The sequence below is a fragment of the Lepus europaeus genome, chromosome 22 (assembly GCF_033115175.1).
Source record: "Lepus europaeus isolate LE1 chromosome 22, mLepTim1.pri, whole genome shotgun sequence".
NCBI classification, from domain to species: domain Eukaryota; kingdom Metazoa; phylum Chordata; class Mammalia; order Lagomorpha; family Leporidae; genus Lepus; species Lepus europaeus.
The window spans coordinates 10,637,261-10,656,474 of record NC_084848.1 but is presented as its reverse complement, the minus strand read 5'-3'; the positions used below and the strand labels follow the sequence as shown (position 1 = coordinate 10,656,474).

General features: G+C 41.8%; 1 protein-coding gene across 1 annotated transcript in view; it reads right to left on the bottom strand.

Annotated features, from left to right (window-relative positions):
* CATSPERB (cation channel sperm associated auxiliary subunit beta) overlaps nt 1-16,141 on the bottom strand; it is a 132,862-nt gene extending 116,721 nt beyond the window's left edge. The window contains exons 1-2 of the mRNA XM_062181030.1: nt 16,041-16,141; nt 4,914-5,041 (exon numbers count right to left, since the gene is read on the bottom strand). Of these exons, the coding sequence (XP_062037014.1) occupies nt 4,914-5,041; nt 16,041-16,141 (229 nt within the window). The remainder of the gene's footprint in view (nt 1-4,913; nt 5,042-16,040) is intronic.
* Nucleotides 16,142-19,214: the final 3,073 nt, after the last annotated feature.

The following is a 19,214-nucleotide window of genomic DNA, read 5'->3' as shown; positions in this document are numbered from 1 at the left end:
GTAGCACCCACGATGGATTTCACCTCTGTGGAACTGGTGGGGCAGGGAGAACGGGAGTGTACTTTGCGCTGGCGCTCTGGCCGCTGCTTTCGCTGTAATAACTAAATAAAAGTCCTTTGTCTCTTTTATACTACTTGCAGCTGGCCTAGACTAACTTGCCAGCTGTAACTACTGCTGAGTATTAAATTTAGCTAGTTTTCCTCCTCTCAAAATGGCTTGCTTGATTAAATATATTTAATTGACAATAGAAGTACAAATATTTGCTGGGTTTTTTAATTCATCATTTTTGTCACATTGTTGGAGGTAATTTTTTAAAATGTAATTTGTGTATTTTTTATTTATTTGAGAGGGAGAGAGAGAAAGAGAGAGAGAATCTTCTACCCACAGGTTCACTCCTTAAATGCCCACAATAGCCAGGGCTGGAGCAGGTTGTAGCTGGGGAGCCAGGAAGTCAGTCCAGGTCTCCCACATGGGCGGCAGGTACCCAAGTACTTGAGCCATGATCTGCTATCTCCCAGGGTGCACATTAGCAGAGAGCTGGAATTGGGAGCAAACCCAGGCACACCAATATGGGATGCAGGTGTTCCAAGTGGCATCTTAACCATGACCACCCAGGAGCAATTTTTTTAAATACAGTTTTTAGTCATCTGAGAAAACATCTTGTTTTCACAAGTGAAGAGAAAACAAATAGTACATTAAAACTATGAAGTGTTCACAAACTTTGTAGAAAAAGCAATTAAAAGACAAGTTTATTTTAATGCAAATTTTTTTAAGATTCAAATATATTTTTCATAATTTTCATGATATACATTTAAATGTATAATAAGCATTCTTTGTGAACTTTTTAAAGATTCTCATATACATTCTTCTGTCCTTAACCAGAAAAATTTTGAATTACTTTTCTAAATATTCATATTAACAACAGAATAATGCTGTCAGAACCTGTCCATTTCTCTCATCCCTTTGCCTGGAAGGTATTGTGCTTCAGGTCTCCAGTGTGAATGACCCATTGAGTTATCCTCAATGTGTGCCAATTCAATGATCTCAAATAAATATAATGTAAATATAAACCAATTTCATTTGATGGTATTTACTTGTGTATATCCAATTAAAGAAATATAAGTCAATTTCATTTTTCAAAAGAGGAAATCCAAATGGTCAACAGACACATGAAAAACTGTTCACGATCACTAGCAATCAGGGAAATGCAAATCAAAACCACAATGAGGTTTCACCTCACCCCGGTTAGAATGGCTCACATTCAGAAATCTACCAACAATAGATGCTGGAGAGGATGTGGGGAAAAAGGGACACTAACCCACTGTTGGTGGGAATGCAAACTGGTAAAGCCACTATGGAAGTCAGTCTGGAGATTCCTCAGAAACCTGAATATAACCCTACCATACAATTCATCCATCCCACTCCTTGGAATTTACCCAAAGGAAATTAAATTGGCAAATAAAAAAGCTGTCTGCACCTTAATGTTTATTGCAGCTCAATTCACAATGGCTAAGACCTGGAATCAACCCAAATGCCCATCAACAGTAGACTGGATAAAGAAATTATGGAACATGTACTCTATAGAATACTATACAGCAGTAAAAAAAAAATGAAATCCAGTAATTTGCAACAAAATGGAGGAATCTGGAACACATTATGATGAGTGAAATAAGCCAATCCCAAAGGGACAAATATCATATGTTTTCCCTGATTGGTGACAACTAACCAAGCACCAAAAAGGAAACCTGTTTAAGTGAAATGGACACTATGAGAAACAGTGACTTGATCAGCCCTTGTCCTGACTGTTGAGGAACAATGTAATACTTTATCCATTTTAGTATTTTTTTGTCCTACTTAATACTATTGGTTGAACTCTGTAATTAACACACAATTTATTCTTAGGTGTTTAAATTTAACTGAAAAGTGATCTCTGTTAAATATAAGAGTGGGAATAAGAGAGGGAGGAGATGTACAATTTGGGATATGCTCAATCGGAATTGCCCCAAACGGTAGAGTTAGAAACGTGCCAGGGGATCCCAATTCAATCCCATCAAGGTGGAATGTACCAATGCCATCTCACTAGTTCAAGTGATCAATTTCAGTTCACAATTGATCATGATAGGTCTAAGAGTCAAAGGGATCACATAAACAAGACTAGTGTCTGCTAATACTAACTGATAGAATAAAAAAAGGAGAGAACAATCCAACATGGGAAACGGGATACACAGCAGACTCATAGAATGGCAGATGTCCTAAATAGCACTCTGGCCTCAGAATTAGCCCTTAAGGCATTCGGATATGGCTGAAGAGCCCATGAGAGTATGTTAGGCATGGAAAGCCAAGACACTCTGGCCAAAACAAAAAACAAAAACCTAAATGAAAGATCCCTGTGAGTGAGATTCCAGTGGAAAGAATGGGCCATCAAAGAAGGAGGTACCTTTCTCTGAAGAGAGAAAGGAATTTCCACCTTGACTATGGCCTTGTCTAAATAAGATCGGAGTCGGTGAACTCAAAAGGCTTCCATAGCCTTGGCAACTCATGACAAGAGCCTAGGGAGATTACTGATGCCATAAACAAGAGTGTCAATTTGTTAGGTCAACAACAGGAATCACTGTGTACTTACTCCTCATGTAGGATCTCAGTCCTTAATGTGTTGTACAATATGAATTAATGCTATAACTAGTACTCAAACAGTATTTTACACTTTGTGTTTTGGTGTGGGTGCAAACTGATGAAATCTTTACTTATTTATACTAAATTGATCTTTTGTATATAAAGATAATTGAAAATGAATTTTGATGCGAATGGAATGGGAGAGGGAGAGGGAGATGGGAGGGTTGCGGGTGGGAGGGAAGTTATGGGGGGGAAAGCCATTGTAATCCATAAACTGTACTTTGGAAATTTATATTCATTAAATAAAAGCTAAAAAAAGAAATACGTCAATTTCATTTGATTGTATTTGATTGTGCCTATCTTTGATCAAAGAACTAAAAACTTACTTTGAGATATTTTCAAAAACTCTCATTAAAGAAAGGAAACCTGACGGAGGGAACTCAGGGGAAAGAGGGCCAAGGAGTGATGGTCGGGCTCTCGCAGCTTGGGTGCCGCTTGCAGTCCCTTTCTTCTAACATCCAGCCTGTATTGATTTACTTATAGACTAGAGATGGAATGTACCTTAGGGTTGATATATGAGCCATTAAGTAAAACATTCAAATTCATTCCTAGCAAATGACAGATTTGGGCTTAGAACCAAGGTCCCCTGATTCAATAGATCTTATTAGCATACAAAGATTCCACAAAATAAAAAATTAGAGGGGCCGGCGCTGTGGCTCAGTGGATTAACGTCCTGGCCTGAAGTGCCAGCATCCCATATGGGCGCCGGTTCTAGTCCTGGCTGCTCCACTTCCGATCCAGCTCTCTGCTGTGGTCTGGGAAAGCAGCAGAAGATGGCCCAAGTCTTTGGGTCCCTGCACCCATGTGGGAGACCTGGAAGAAGTTCCTGGCTCCTGGTTTCAGATCGGTGTAGTTCCGGGCGTTGCGGTCAATTGGGGAGTGAACCAACAGATGGAGGCTCTCTCTCTGCCTCTCCTTTCTCTGTGTAACTCTGACTTTCAAATAAATAAATAAATCTTTTAAAAAAATAAAAAATTAGAAACTAAAATAGATTAAGTATATGATATTTGACCTTTCACCCGAGCTTCTAAATTGTCCACCATCATTCTTCCCCACACATATAATATCCTCACTTTTCTTTCAATATTAAGTTTTCTCAATTTGGTCCTACCTTCTTTGAATGGTCATCACATGATAGGAGAAAAGGCACAGACTTTAGCCCAAGATCATCTTTGGCCATTGAAATATTTGTTTTTAGGACCGGCATTATTGCGTAGCAGTAGAATTGCCACCTGTAGTGCCAGCATCCCATGTGTGCTCTGGTTCAAGTCCTGGCTGCTCCACTTCTTATCTGGCTTCCTGCTGATGTGCCTGGGAGGACAGTGGAGGATGGTCCAAGTCCTTGGGCCTCTGCACCCACATGGAAGACCTGGAGGAGGCTCCAGGCTCGTGGCTTCTGATTGGCCCAGCCCTGGCCATTGCAGCTATTTGGGGAGTGGACCAGTGGACGGAAGATCTCTCTCTGGCTTTGCCTCTGCCTCTCTGTAACTCTGCCTTCCAAATAAATAAATAAATCTTTTTTAAAAAAGAAATATTGGTTCTTTGGCAAATGACTAACTTCTTTCAGTGCATCTTCTATTTAGTAACATGGGGATAATAGTCTTTTCACAATGTTGTTGGGGAATTAAATGAACAATACCCCGAAAACATCTAACTTTACACAGTGTAAGCACTTGATAAATATTACCTCTGAATGCATAACTTTATACATTACATCAACTTCTTTATTCTCATCACACTCCCTCATAGCACATAAATTACTTCTGGTTATCATTCCTATTTAATTGTCATGGGTTTAGGCTTACATGATTTTCAGCTACAAGTCTTGTATTTGGACATAAACATTGGGAATTTCCCACAAAGAAGATGTCTACTTCTCCCCATTTAGATCATTTGTAGTTACCCCATTATCATGGAATAGTGAATGTATTGTAAATTCATATTACAGTAGGGCCCTTATTTTAATGTTTCTTACTGTAATTACCTCTTAATGGGATGTCCAATTAGTTGCACTTTTCTTTCCCCAAGTATTTTTCCTGTATAGACTGAGAAAGAAGAATCCGAATCCTGAGCTGAGTTTTCACAGTTGACTGGCTTAGCAGTCCAACTCAACTTTGATAGCAGCCAATCAGCTGCTACCAAGTACAGAAGCCTGCTTGGAAAATCTAATGGACGGGCAGTTGGAATTTCTGATCAACTGCCTCCACCTGCTTAACACCAAAGGTCATTTCCTGTCAAACTCGGAGACGTGGAGTCGCCAAACCTATCGTCTTCAATATAACATACGTCTAGGAAGGCCCAGAAACCTTCATGGAATGAGCTACATGGCAACTCAGTCACAGTGTGGTTATGAGCACAGTCACGCCCACTACATACATGTAAAAGAAGGCAATCTGTTAAAAGAGCCTCAGCTGAGTCTTGAGGAAGCGTGGCCTTCAGAAAACAGAAGAGATCTCCTTGACAGGTAAACTAAGTAAGTGCATAAAGACAAGGAAAGAGCCGTGTATGCACGGGCAACAGTAGGACCAAGTGACACTGTTGTGCCCAGATTGTTAGCTCCCTGCAGGGACCCCCAGAGAGTCGATCACACCAAACTGCAAAAGCAAGGTTTATTCAGGAGTACAAGCCATGACAGGGACCCCATCCAACCAACCGGCACAGCGGAGGAAGGAGGGAGGCCCTGGTCTTTGTTTGGGAGAGTTTTTAAAGGAAAAAAGGGCTACATCAGCAGGAAAAAAGAGTTACATACAGCATGCAGCTTTGGTTACAGGGAGTTACAGCAGGGGCTTACAGCACAGGAGCTTTGGGTACAGGGAGTTACAGCAGGGGCTTACAGCACAGGAGCTTTGGGTACAGGGAGTTACAGCAGGGGCTTACAGCACGGGAGCTCTGGGTACAGGGAGTTACTTTGTTTAGCAATCTCTACTGTGCTGTCCTTGGTCTGCCGAGCTAGCTGTCCCTGGTGAGCTTTAATATCTCCAAAATGCCCAAGTGCCTACTTTTACAAGGACTCGGGTCTGCTATGAAAAACGGAGACTGCTTTTTTTATTGTTTTAAAATGGAGTCACTTTGGCTCTTCAATACAACAGTCTGTCCTCGGTGTTCGTCATCCTGTGAAGGCTGTTGAATATCTAGCAAGTGAGACTGAACCTTTCTGACCTCCTCTGGGCTCTGCTAGTCACGAAGGCTCAGAGGCTGACCAGTGCTCTCTGATAATGATGATAAAACGGAAAATTCTCCCCACCAAACACACAGACGCATCTACAAACCAGGAAGCAGAGAAAACTATGACTCAGCATCCCAACATGAGTTAAATAGATTAGAACAAGAATTTGCATATTTAAAAAATCACTCGATAATAAGTTCAAAAGAACTAGAAACAGAACAAACTAGGAAGATGTGAAATGAGAGTTGACTAAGCTTAGGAAATGAAAGAAAAAGATAAAATAGTTTCAAAAAGAAACATTATATTTCAAGGTGCCCAAGGAATAACAGTTTTGACCACAAATATAAGGAACATGGAGGAGAGGAATGAAGACCATCAAGAAAATAAAATGAAATAAAGAAAAAGGTGAAGGTATCTGAAAGTCACACATACAGACAACAGCCCTGGCTGTCGTGAGCATGTGGGGAATGAGTTAGCATAAACACAGCAGAACAGAATTCTCTGTCTCTCGCTCACTCAAATTAAAATAATTAAGAACTTTTTTTAAAAACTCACTAGGCTAATCCTCCGCCTTGTGGCGCCGGCACACCGGGTTCTAGTCCCGGTTGGGGCACCGATCCTGTCCTGGTTGCCCCTCTTCCAGGCCAGCTCTCTGCTGTGGCCTGGGAGTGCAGTGGAGGATGGCCCAAGTCCTTGGGCCCTGCACCCCATGGGAGACCAGGAGAAGCACCTGGCTCCTGCCATCGGATCAGTGCGGTGCGCCGGCTGCAGCGCGCTACCGCGGCGGCCATTGGAGGGTGAACCAACGGCAAAAGGAAGACCTTTCTCTCTGTCTCTCTCTCACTGTCCACTCTGCCTGTCAAAAAAAAAAAAAAAAGATTTATTTATTTGTCTGAAAGGTAGAGCTACAGAGGCAGAGAAAGAAAGAAAAAGAGAGAAGTCTTCCATCTGCTGGTTTACCCCCTAAATGGCCATAGCGGCCGGAGGTGGGCCAATCCAAAGCCAGGAGTCAGGAGCTTCCTCCGGGTCTTCCTGAAGTAGGCAGGCATACAGGTTAAAATTGATCAGATTTGTGAACTGGAAGCCCACGCCTTCACCACGCCCCTGTGTGACCTCATGCCCCTACCTGATGCCTTTGCCACACCCCTGTGTGGCCTCATCCCCCTACCTGGCCACACCTGGGTGCCCACCAGCCAATCAGGTTAATTAACCACTCCCCTTTGGAGTGGGTTAAAAGCCTAGGGCACAGTGTGCCTGGCCCTGGCTCTTTTTCCCTGGTCTCTTGTCAGGAAGGGGCTTGCTGTAGCCCCGTGCCTCCAGGGCGCACAGCCTCCGGGCCATGTGCTCTAGGCTTCCTGGCCTAGATGCTCTTCCACGTGGCTGGTTCCTGGTGCTTGGTATGAACCCCTATTCACCTCTTTCCCCTAAATAAAGCTCTCACTCTCTTATGCACCTTTCTTAATAAATAAAAGCTTAAAACGTACCATGTTGCCTTGTTTATCTGTGCCGGTATTTAGAATTCTTCTCTAAATATTAGGCAAGAACCCTCTTGGGCTTATTAATATAGGGGATTTAGTAATAAGCCTGTGGTGAAATCGTAAGGCACCCCAAATTTCGGTAGCACATGTGGCACCCAAAATAGCATTTCTAGGGAACTTTAAGGGGCCACATTTCAGTGTGAATTTTAGGGGGTCTTCTCTGATTTCATTCACATGGGTGCAGGGACCCAAGGACTTGGGCCATCTTCTACTGCTTTCCCAGGTCACAATAGAGAGCTGGATTGGAAGTGGAACAGCCAGGACTTGAACCGGTGCCCATATGGGATGCCAGCACTGCAGGAGGCAGCTTTACCTGCTAAGCTACAGTGCTGGCTCCAAGTACACATTTCTAATGGATAAAACTAAGATCAGAAATTTATATCTCGTTCGTTATTCTTAGGAAGTTGCCTAAGGATGTACTCCAGCAAAACAAAAGACAGGGAATCTACGGGGGATTGGAGAAAACCATGGCAGATAGTGAACGGTAAGCCCTGCAATAAGAGACCAGTGAAAGTAGAGAGTAACCAGTCCGTGTTGGCACAGGATGACAGAGGGATCACACTGAAAAAAAAAAAGGGAAAAGAACCTCATGTAGCATAAAGTATGACTGAAAAAACAGACAATAACAAAAGTACATAATTTTGACAAATTTCAGCATCCTTTCATGATCAAAACTCAACAAATTTTGTACAAAAGGCATATTTCTCAACATGATAAAGACCATGTATGACAAGCCCATGGCAAACATGATGCTTAGTGGTAAAAAAACTTCTTTTAAGATGAAGAACAGGCCGGCGCCGTGGCTCAACAGGCTAATCCTCCGCCTTGCGGCGCCGGCACACCGGGTTCTAGTCCCGGTCGGGGCACCGATCCTGTCCCGGTTGCCCCTCTTCCAGGCCAGCACTCTGCTGTGGCCCGGAAGTGCAGTGGAGGATGGCCCAAGTCCTTGGGCCCTGCATCCCATGGGAAACCAGGAGAGGCACCTGGCTCCTGCCATTGGATCAGCGCGGTGCGCCGGCTGCAGCGCGCCGGCCGCAGCGGCCATTGGAGGGTGAACCAACGGCAAAAAGGAAGACCGTTCTCTCTGTCTCTCTCTCTCACTGTCCACTCTGCCTGTCAAAAATAAAAAAATAAATAAATAAATAAATAAAAAGATGAAGAACAAAACAAGGATATCCACTTTCACGACTTCTATTTGGCTTAGCATTAGAAGTCCTAGCTACAGCAATTAGGACACAGAAAGAAATAAAAATCACCCAAACGAGAAAGGAGGAAGTTTAACTGTCCTGTCGCTGAAAAGATATCCCATGCTCATGGATTAGAAAAATTAATATTGTTAATATGTTCATACTGAGGTGGCGCTGTGGTGCAGCAGGTTAAAGCCCTGGCCTACCGTGTCAACATTCCATGTGGACATATTAAAAAATTTAAAAATATGTCCATACCTCCCAAATCAATATTCAGATTTAATGCAAAACTCTATTAGAATGTTAACAAAATTTTTTCACAGAAGTAGAAATAGAAAAAGCAATCTTAAAATTCATATGGAATAACAAAAGATTGAATAGCTGAAGCAATCTTGAACAAAAAGAAGAAAACTGAAAACATCAATTACCTGATTTCAAAATTTATTGCAAATCAAAACAATATGGCACTGGCATAACAATAAACACTTTGGCCAAAAGAATAAATAGTCAGTTTCAAAATAAAATCATATAATTACAGTCAACTTTTTTTTGACAAGAGTGCTATGTTGGCTTCTTATTACTACAACTGAAATACCTGACAGAAGCTACTTATCGGGGAAAACATTTTTGCTCACAGTTTTGGAAGTTCACAGTCCAAGACTAGATGTCCCCACTGGTCAAGCACCTGATGAGGGCAGTGTGTGGTGGAAAACATGCTCACACAGCATGCCAAGAAACAGAAGATGTGTTCGTTCTCCAAGTCTATGCCTCTCTTTACAAAGCAACCATAATTCAATCACAGCGACTCCACCTCATCAACTTAATCCAATCTGATCACTTCCTAAGGGCCCCACTTTGATGCCACGATTGGATTACATCTATACCCTTAATCCACTACCATTCACATTAATTTATGAACCATTATTTAAGACTTTGGGAGGACCAAATGCCTAACAAATGGCCTTAGGGAGAGAGTCCATCATGTTCCTAAGTTGTAATTATGAAATGTTTGAAGATTGTATTCCTTAAAAAAAAGGGCTTCTGGGAAAAAATAATATCCAAACTCTGACAGGCGCCACAAATACACCGCAGGGAAAGGACAAACGCACAGACAAACTGGATATCTACACTGGAAGAATGAAACTGTACTTGTACACAAAAATCAACTCAAAATGGATTAAAAATTTAAACATAAGACCCAAAACTGCAAAACTCCTAGGAGAAAAAAAAATTTATTGTATAACTATTTATTTATGTTTTCATAAGTACAACTTTAGGAATATAGTGATTCTTCCCACCATACCCACCTTCCCACCCCTCTTCCTCTTCCCTCTCCTATTCCCATTCTTACTTTTTACTAAGATCTATTTTCAATTAACTTTATATACATACAGCTAACTCCATACTAAGTAAAGAATTCAACAAATTGTATGAAAAAAAATTTTTCCTCAACAGTTAAGACAAGGGCTGTTCAAAGTCACTGTATCTTGAAGTGTTAATTTCACTTCTATAGATTACTTTTTAGGTGCTCTGTTAGTTATCACAGACCAGGAAGAATAGATGGTATTTGTCCTTTGAGCCTGGCTTATTTCACTAAGTATGATGTTGCCCAGTTTCATCCACTTTGTTGCAAACTACTGGCTTTTTTTTTTTTAACCACTGTGCAGTATTCCATGGTGTACATATCCCATAATCTCTTTATCCAGTCTTCAGCTGATGGGCCTTTGGGTTGACTCCATATCTTGGCTATCCTGAATTGAGCTGCAATAAACATGGGGATACAGACAACTCTCTCATATGATGATTTCATTTCCCTTGGGCAAATTCCCAGGAGTGGAATGGCTGGGTTGTATGGTAGGGCTATATTCATATTTCTGAGAAAACTTCATACTGTCTTCCACAGTAGCTGGACCAGTTTACATTCCCACCAACAGTGGATTAGGAGACCTTCTCCCCCACATTCTCACCAGCGTTTGTTGATTTCTGTTTGAAAGCCATTCTGACAGGGGTGAGATGACACCTTATTGTGGTTTTGATTTGCATTTCCCTGATGACTAGTGATCTTGAGCATTTTTTCATGTGTCTGTAGGCCATTTGGATTTTCTCTTTTGAAGAATGCCTGTTATAGGGACGATGCTGTGGTGTAGCAGGTAAAGCCATTGGCTGCAGTGCCAACATCCCATATGGTCGCCGGTTCACGTCTTGGCTGCTCCACTTCCGATCCAACTCTCTGCTATGGACTGGGAAAGCAGTAGAAGATGGCCAAGTCCTTGGGCCCCTGCGCTCACGTGGGAACAATTGGAGAAAGCTCCTGGATCCTGGCTTCAGATGGGTACAGCAGTGGCTGTTTCCGGCAACTGGAGAGTGGACCAGCAGATGTAAGCCCTCTCTCTCTCTCTGCCTCTCCTTTTCTGTGTTACTCTTTAAAATAAATAAATAACTTCTTAAAAAAATACTTGTTTAAGTCCTTTGCCCGTTTCCTAATTGGATCATTTGTTTTGTTGTTGCTTAGTATCTTGATCTCTTTATATATTCCAGTTATTAATCCTTTATCAGTTGCATAGTTTGCAAATATTTTCTCCCATTCTGTCGGTTGCCTCTTCACTTTCCTGAGTATTTCTTTTGCAGTGCAGAAGCTTCTCAATTTGATGTAATCCTATTTGTCAATTTTGGTTTTGATTGCCTTTGCTCTGGGGTCTTTTCTAAGAACTCTTTGCCTATGCCAATATCTTGCAGGGTTTCCTCAATCTCTAAAAATTTGATGGTGTCCAGTGGTAGATTTAGGTATTTAATCCATTTTGAGTAGACTTTTGTGTAAGGTGTAAGGTAGGGGTCTTGCTTCATACTTCTGCAGGTGGAGATCCAGTTTTCTCAGCACCATTTGTTGAAGAGACTGTTCTTGCTCCAGGGATTGGTTTTAGCTCCTTTGTCAAAGATGAGTTGGCTGTAGATGCATGGGTTGAGTTCTGGTGTTTCTGTTCTATTCTATTGGACTATCAGCCTTTTTTTTTTTTTTTACCAGTACTAGGCTGTTTTAATTATAATTTCCCTGTCGTATATCTTGAAATCTAGTATTATGATGCTTCCAGTTTTGTCCTAGTATAAAATTGAGAAAGTAGGCCGGCGCCGCGGCTCACTAGGCTAATCCTCCGCCTTGCGGTGCCGGCACACCAGGTTCTAGTCCCGGTCAGGGCACCGATCCTGTCCCGGTTGCCCCTCTTCCAGGCCAGCTCTCTGCTGTGGCCAGGGAGTGCAGTGGAGGATGGCCCAAGTTCTTGGGCCCTGCACCCCATGGGCGACCAGGAGAAGCACCTGGCTCCTGCCATCGGATCAGCGTGGTGCGCCGGCCGCAGCGGCCATTGGAGGGTGAACCAACGGCAAAAGGAAGACCTTTCTCTCTGTCTCTCTCTCTCACTGTCCACTCTGCCTGTCAAAAAAAAAAAAATTGAGAAAGCTCCATAACAATGATCTGGCCAATGACCTCTTGCATATGACTCCAAAATTACAGGCTACAAAAGCTAAAGTAGAAAAAACGAGATTGCATCAGACTGGAAAGCTTCTGCAGGCAAAGGAAATGGTCAGCAGAGTGAGGAGACACCATATGGAATAGGAGAAAATATTTACAAACCATACATCTGATGAGGGGTTAATATCTACAATATGTAACTCAACAACCTAATAGTGAAAAAAATTCATAATTCAGAAATTGGCAAATGTGGCTTGAGCCCCTGCTGGTGCTCCTGGGAAAGCAGTGGGGAATGGGCCAAGTACCTGGGCCCCCACACGTATGTGGAGACTCGGATGAAGCTCCTGGCTCCTGGAGTCAGCCTGGCACAGCCCCAGCCATTGCAGCCATTTGGGGAGTGAACCACCGGATGGAAGATATCTCTTTCCCTGTCTGTAATTCTGACTTTCAAATAGATAAATAAATCTTTTTTTAAAATGGGCAAATGACCTGAACAGATATTTCTCAAAATAAGACACACAAATAGTCAATGATTATATGAAAAAGTGCTCGACAGACCTAATCATCAGATAAATGAAGAATTACCTTATATCTGTTAGAATTGACATTATTATTATTATTATTATTATTATTTTATTAGAGAGGCAGAGAGAGACAGAGTCAGACAGACAGGGGACTTCCATCTGCTATTCACTTCCCAAATGCCTGTAACAGCCAAGGCTGGGTCAGGCTGAAGCCTGGAACTAGGAACCCAAAGCACGTCTCCCACGTGGGTGGCAGGGACCCAAGTACTTGAGCCATCTCTTATTGCCTCCCAGGGTGCACATTGGCAGGAAGCTGGAATCAGGAGTGCAGCCAGGACTTACACCCAGGCGCTCTGATATGTAGTCATCCCAGCCGGCATCTTACCAGCTAGGCCAAACGCTCATCCTAGTCATTACTAAAACAGTGAATAAAGCCAAATGTTGGTGGACGTGGAGGAAAGGGAACCTTTGTACCTTTTGTTCCCAATCCTGTTGGAGAGAATGCAAATGAGCACATTCAATTTGGAAAACAGCCTAGAACTTCCTCAAAAAATTAAAACAGAACTACTGTCTGATCCAGCAAACCCACTTCTGAGCACACGTCTGGGGAGCAGGACATCAGTACGTTGGGGAGATAACTGTACACCCACATTACTGCAGCATTGTTCACACAGCAGAGATGTGGAAACAACCCAGGTGTTCACCACAGATGACCGGGCAAAGAGAACGTGGTGTGTACACATAATGGAATACTATTCAGTCTTCAGAACAGAAGGAAGTTCTGTTATTTGCTATCATGTGGATGAATTCAGAGGCTGTTCTGTAAAGTGAAATAAGTGAGGCTCATGAAAAGGAGGGCAATTAACAATGTTCATGAAAAAATGAAATTAAAAGGTAAACTATTTTGGTGCAAAATATTTTTGCAATCCATGCAGTTTTTTCATAATACACATTTTTTATGTTTTTTTTGAAGAACCATTATACAGTTAGAGTCAAATACCTTTTTTTTTTGACAGAGTTAGACAGTGAAAGAGAGAGAGAGAGAGAGAGAGAGAGAGAGAGAGAGAGAGAGAGAGAGAGAAAGGTCCTCCTTTTTCCATTGGTTCACCCTACAAGTGGCTACTATGGCTGGTGCATCGCGTTGATCTGAAGCCAGGATTCAGGTGCTTCCTCCTGGTCTTCCATGCGGGTGCAGGACCCAAGCACTTGGGCCATCCTCCACTGCCTTTCTGGGCCACAGCAGAGAGATGGACTGGAAGAGGAGCAACTGGGACAGAACCGGCACCCCAACCAGGACTAGAACCCAGGGTGCTGGCGCCGCAGGTGGAGGATTAGCCTAGTGAGCCGCGGCACCTGCCCCAGTCAAATACTTCTTCAAGGCAGGTTGCAAAAAAATAGCAGCTTCTCCCCTGCACCCCATTTTCTCTGTCCAAGATAAGGAATTTCAATTTTATGCTATTTTCTTTTAAATTTACATTTGTATCTATAAAAGGTTTCTGTTGCTATTTCCCCCCAGTTTCTGGCATATTCTATTGATTTCCCACAATGCAAGGCAAGGACTTAGCTCCCCTTTCCTGTACCACACACGCACCTTATTTCCTCCATTATTCAGTAAACTTTTGGTCTGCTCGTCTAATTTTCTTTCCACTCCTATTTATCATCCCTTTGTCTTTTTGCTTTATTTTCTAGGAAATTTCTTAATGTGTTTTTCCAATCTTCTATTGATCTTTGAAATTTCTGTAATACTTTTTCAAAAAGATTTATTTATTTAAAAGCCAGAGTTAACACAGAGACAGGAAGAGACAGAAAGAGATGTTCCATCTGCAGGTTCACTCCCCAGATGGCTGCAACAGCTGGAGCTGGGCCAGGCTGAAGCCAGGAGATAGGAGCCTCATCATCTGGGTCTCCCACAGGGGGACTTGGGCCATCCACCACTACTTTCCCAGGAACATTAACCGGGAACTGCATAGGAAGTAGAGCAGCCAGATCTTGAACCAGTGCCCATATGGGATGCAGCATTGCAGGCAGTGGCTTTATCCACTATGCCACAACTCTGGTCCTAATACTTTTATGTTCTAGTAATTCTATTTTATTCTCAGAATGCTTTCTATATTGTTTTTATTTCATTTTTATAATAACATTTTCTCTTTCCTGAAATCATTAATAGGATTTTTATTTTAATCTCCTGGCATAGTTTAATTCCTTCAAGTCATTCATTCATATTCTCTCTCCGTGTGTGTATATGCACAGACACACACATTCATATATATATATATATATATATATATATATATATATATATACAGTCTCTTACTGCTTCTTTCATTTCATTGTGTTTGATAGTTATAACAATGTAAGTGTTGTTGGTTTTTCAACATTCAAGCTGAACTTAATGAAAACAGCACATGGTGATGAATCAAGAGAGAGTAATGATATTTTAGTTTTGGAGGTAATCATTAGAAGAACACAGAAAACTATTAACAAGGCTGCTGTTGGAGAACAAGACTAAGGCATGAACCAGTTGATGCCTGAAACTATTGCTTTGCATGTTAGTTCTTTTTGCTACTTTATTTGTTCCCATGTGCTTGTATATCTCCAAATAAAAGCAAGCAAACATTTGAGCAGGTTCTTAAAATAAACACTCTCATCCCCACTGGACACAGCATCGAAAAGTAAAGAGCAGGAGCTTGGCCCATCATGTTTTCTGGATTCTTAATTCCTGTGGTTTTTGTTAACTGTGTAACTTTAAAAAGTTACTTCACCTACCTAACTCCCAATTTCCTCAACTGAAAAACAGGGATGATACTGTTTACCTCACACAGAATGTTAATGTGTGCATGTATGGATACATGTGAGTATGCACTTTCCCTTATTTATTTTAAAAAATATTTATATGAAAGACAGACAGAGAGAGAGAGAGAGAAATATATCTTCCATTTACTGTTTCACTCCCCAGATGGCCACAGCTGCCAGGGCTAGGCCAAGCCCAAGGCAGGAGCCAGGATCCAGGAGCTTCATCCTGGTCGCCCACATGGGTGGCAGGGCCCCAAACACTCAGGCCATCTTCTGTTGCTTTCCCAGGAGCAATAGCAGGGAGTTGCATAGGAAATGGAGCAGCTGGGACTCCAGCAGGCACCCACATGGGATGCCCGTGTCATAGAGCTGGTTTTACCCACCACACCACAATTCTGGCAGTGGTTTCCTATACACCCTGTTACATCCTACACTTTTGAACCTAACAATGCACCGTGGAGGTCTTTCCTCAGTGTTGCTCCACTCTTTTTAATGAATACCTATTATTGCATTGTGGGGATGGACCATAATTTATATAACCAGCCACTTACTTAAGTCATCTTCAATACTTTGCGATTACAAAAAATATTCTTGTCCATAGTCATTTCACACATGTGTAAGTATAGCTATCAGACAAATTTCTAGGAATGAAATTGTTCCCTAGGAAAAGGCTCAATCTAGTTGAGTTTCTACCCTCCTCCTGTTTCTCTTCGAGAACAGGGTGTCTTTGCCGCCAAACGCTCCTCCTCAGCCGACCAGTCAGAACCAGTGAGATCCAACATGGCTGCCAGCATGACCTCCAGAAGACCTGAGACTTGGAGCCAACTCCCACACTGAACAACACTCCTGCCAGTGCTGTGGCTGCTGTAACTGTGACAGTTGGTGGAAGAGACCATAAAAGGACAAAAAGAAGGTGGCTCCTCGATTATAAGAACTGTGTCACTCCTTTAGGGATGTCCCTCCCACTTATTAGCCTATCCTCCCCACCCCCTGATTTTTGTCACCCTGTAACTGCAGCTTCTCCATTCTCCCAACAAAGCATCCTTTTTAGAGTCCCTACTCACATAACAGGGGCTCCACAAAGGGCTATCAAAATTGTGGGGTTAAAAGGAATTTACTTTTTTATTTTTCATAGTATCAAGTATCTCTTTACTGCAGTTGTAGAAATATATGCTCCACAACCAGTAGGCGAGACGCCAGGTTCCCCATACCTTAACAACTGCTTACTAATACATCTTAAAAAAATCTATCATCATTCAATTTCCATGTTATATACTTCCTATCTTCTGCATTGTTTGTTTGTAAGTTTTGCCCATTTTTCTCTGGTTGTTGATCTTTTCCTTATTGATTTGTAAACATTTTTATATGTCAAGGAAACTAAACCTTTATACAGTGAGTTACAAAAAATTTCCTCCATCTGTCCTTTCTCTTTAGTCTTTTTTATAGTGATGTGATTTTCTTTGTAGTTAAATAAATAGATTTTCTCTTTTATCTGCTGGTAATTTATGGCTTTATTTTTTTAATGTGACATTTTTGACTCATCTGGAAATCGTTTTAGTATAATCTGTGAAGTAGAGATCCAACTTTTTTTTTTTTTTTCAGATGGCTACTCAGTTGTCCCAACATGGTTTACTGAATAATCCTGTTTTTCTCCACTCCCTTAAAGGAAAGCCTTCATTTAATTAGTTTATATTTGGATCCATTCCTGGATTTTCTAGTCTGTCCTTCCAAATTGTTGATCTACTCAGGTGCCAGTACCTCATTATTTTCATTATTGTACAATAGGTATTTTGGAATCAGCTTTTCTGGTTCCAAACAAGAACAAAAATAAAAATATCCTGCTGGGTTCAGTTTAACTTAAGGGGAATTGATATTATGAAAATGTTTTCTTATTCAAATATTGCAATGCCTTTTTATATTTCTTTAAGTCTTCTTTTTGTTCTCTTCATGGTTTTTCATAAATTTTTCCTTTTAGTCAACTATTTAAATATATGAAATTTTTATTTCTGTACTTTTTGTCTCACCGACTTCACTGAATTACCCCTCCGGGTAGCCTTCTGGTTGATTTCTGGGGTCTACAAATATTGATTTAATCTCCTTTTGGTGAAGTTTTATAAATTTATATAATTTTTCAAGTTTTCAAATGGACAAAAATCTCACGTATTTATGGTGCACAGCATGATGCGTTGGTGTTTGCATCTATACCACAGAATGGCCAATCCAGGGACAGATGCGTTGCCTCACATTTTTTATGATGGGAACATGCAAAATCAACTTAGAACATTTCATGTGTATGCCGTTATTATAGACACCATGATGTAAACAGGTCTCTTAAGTTTACCAGTCCTCCCACCTAAGTGAATGTTTGTGTCCTTTGAACGCATCTCCCCAGCCTCCCAACCCCCCAGTCCCCTAGTCTCTGGTAACAGCGATCAGAGTCCGCTTCCAGACTCCACATATGAGATCATGTGGTATGTCTTTCTGTGCCTGGTTTATTTCACTTAACATAATGTCTTCCAGGTTCATCCATAGTGTTACAAATAATGGGGTTTTCCTTTTGTGAAGTCTGAATAGTGTTCTTCGTGCATGCCTCTGCTGACGGTCATACCTTGGTTACTGTGCACAATGCTACAATGAATGTAAGAGTGCAGGTATCTCCTCAACATAGCAATTCCCTATTTTTAATTTTTTGAGAAATCTCCAAATCATTTTCCACATTGTCATATTGGCCGTATCAACTTGTATTTCTTTTTTTAAAGATTTATTTATTAGTTTGAAAGGCAGAGTTACAGAGAGACAGACAGATCTTCCATCTGGTGATTCACTTCCCAAATGGCTGCACCAGCTGGGGCTGGGCCAGGCTGAAACCAGGAGGCTGCAGACTCATCTGGGTCTCCCAGTGGGTGCAGGGCCCAACACTTGGGTCATCTTCCGCTGCTTTCCCAGGTGCAGTAGCACGGAGCTGGCTCAGAAGCTGGGACTCAAACCAATGCCCATCTGGGGTTCTGGGGTTCTGCTACGTCACAACGCTGTCCCTATCAAATTACATTTCTACTAAGTGCACAAGGGCTCTTTACATCTACACCAACACGTGATGTCTTTCATCTTTCCAATAGTAGTCATTCTGATAGGTGTCAGGTGACTCCTCATGCTTTTTATTTTTTAAAATGGTTTATTTACCTGAGAGGTAGAGTTACAGACAGTGAGAGGGAGAGACAGAGAGAAAGGTCTTCCGTCCGTTGGTTCACTCCCCAAATGGCGCAATGGCCGGAGCTGTGCTTCTTCTGGGTCTCCCACGTGGGTGCAGGGGCCCAAGGACCTGGGCCATCTTCCACTGCTTCCCCAGGCCAAGGCAGGGAGCTGGATCGGAAGAGGAGCAGCTGGGACTAGAACCAGCATCCATATGGGATGCCAGAACCGCAGGCAGAGGATTAACCCACTGTGCCACAGCACTGGCCCCTCCTCATGGTTTTAATTTGCATTTTCCTGATAAAGCTATTGAGCATTTTTCCATTTTCCCATTGGTTATTTGTGTATCTTCTTTTGCAAAATGTGTAACCAGGTCCTTTGCCCCTTTTCGAATTATTTTTTCTTACTATTGAGTTTTCTGAGAATCTTACATATTTTGGACACTAACCCCTTATTAGCTATATGGTTTGTAAGTATTTTCTCCCATTCCATAGGTTGTCTCCTCACTCTATTGCAGAAGCTTTTCAGTTTAACACAATCTCATTTTGTCTGTTTTGCTTCTGTTGTCTGTGCTGCTGGAGTCATATCCAATAAATCACTGACCAGATTGTTATTGTGGCATTTTTGCTGTTTTCTTCTAGTAGTTTCATAGTTTCATTTCTTCACATTTTTGTCTTT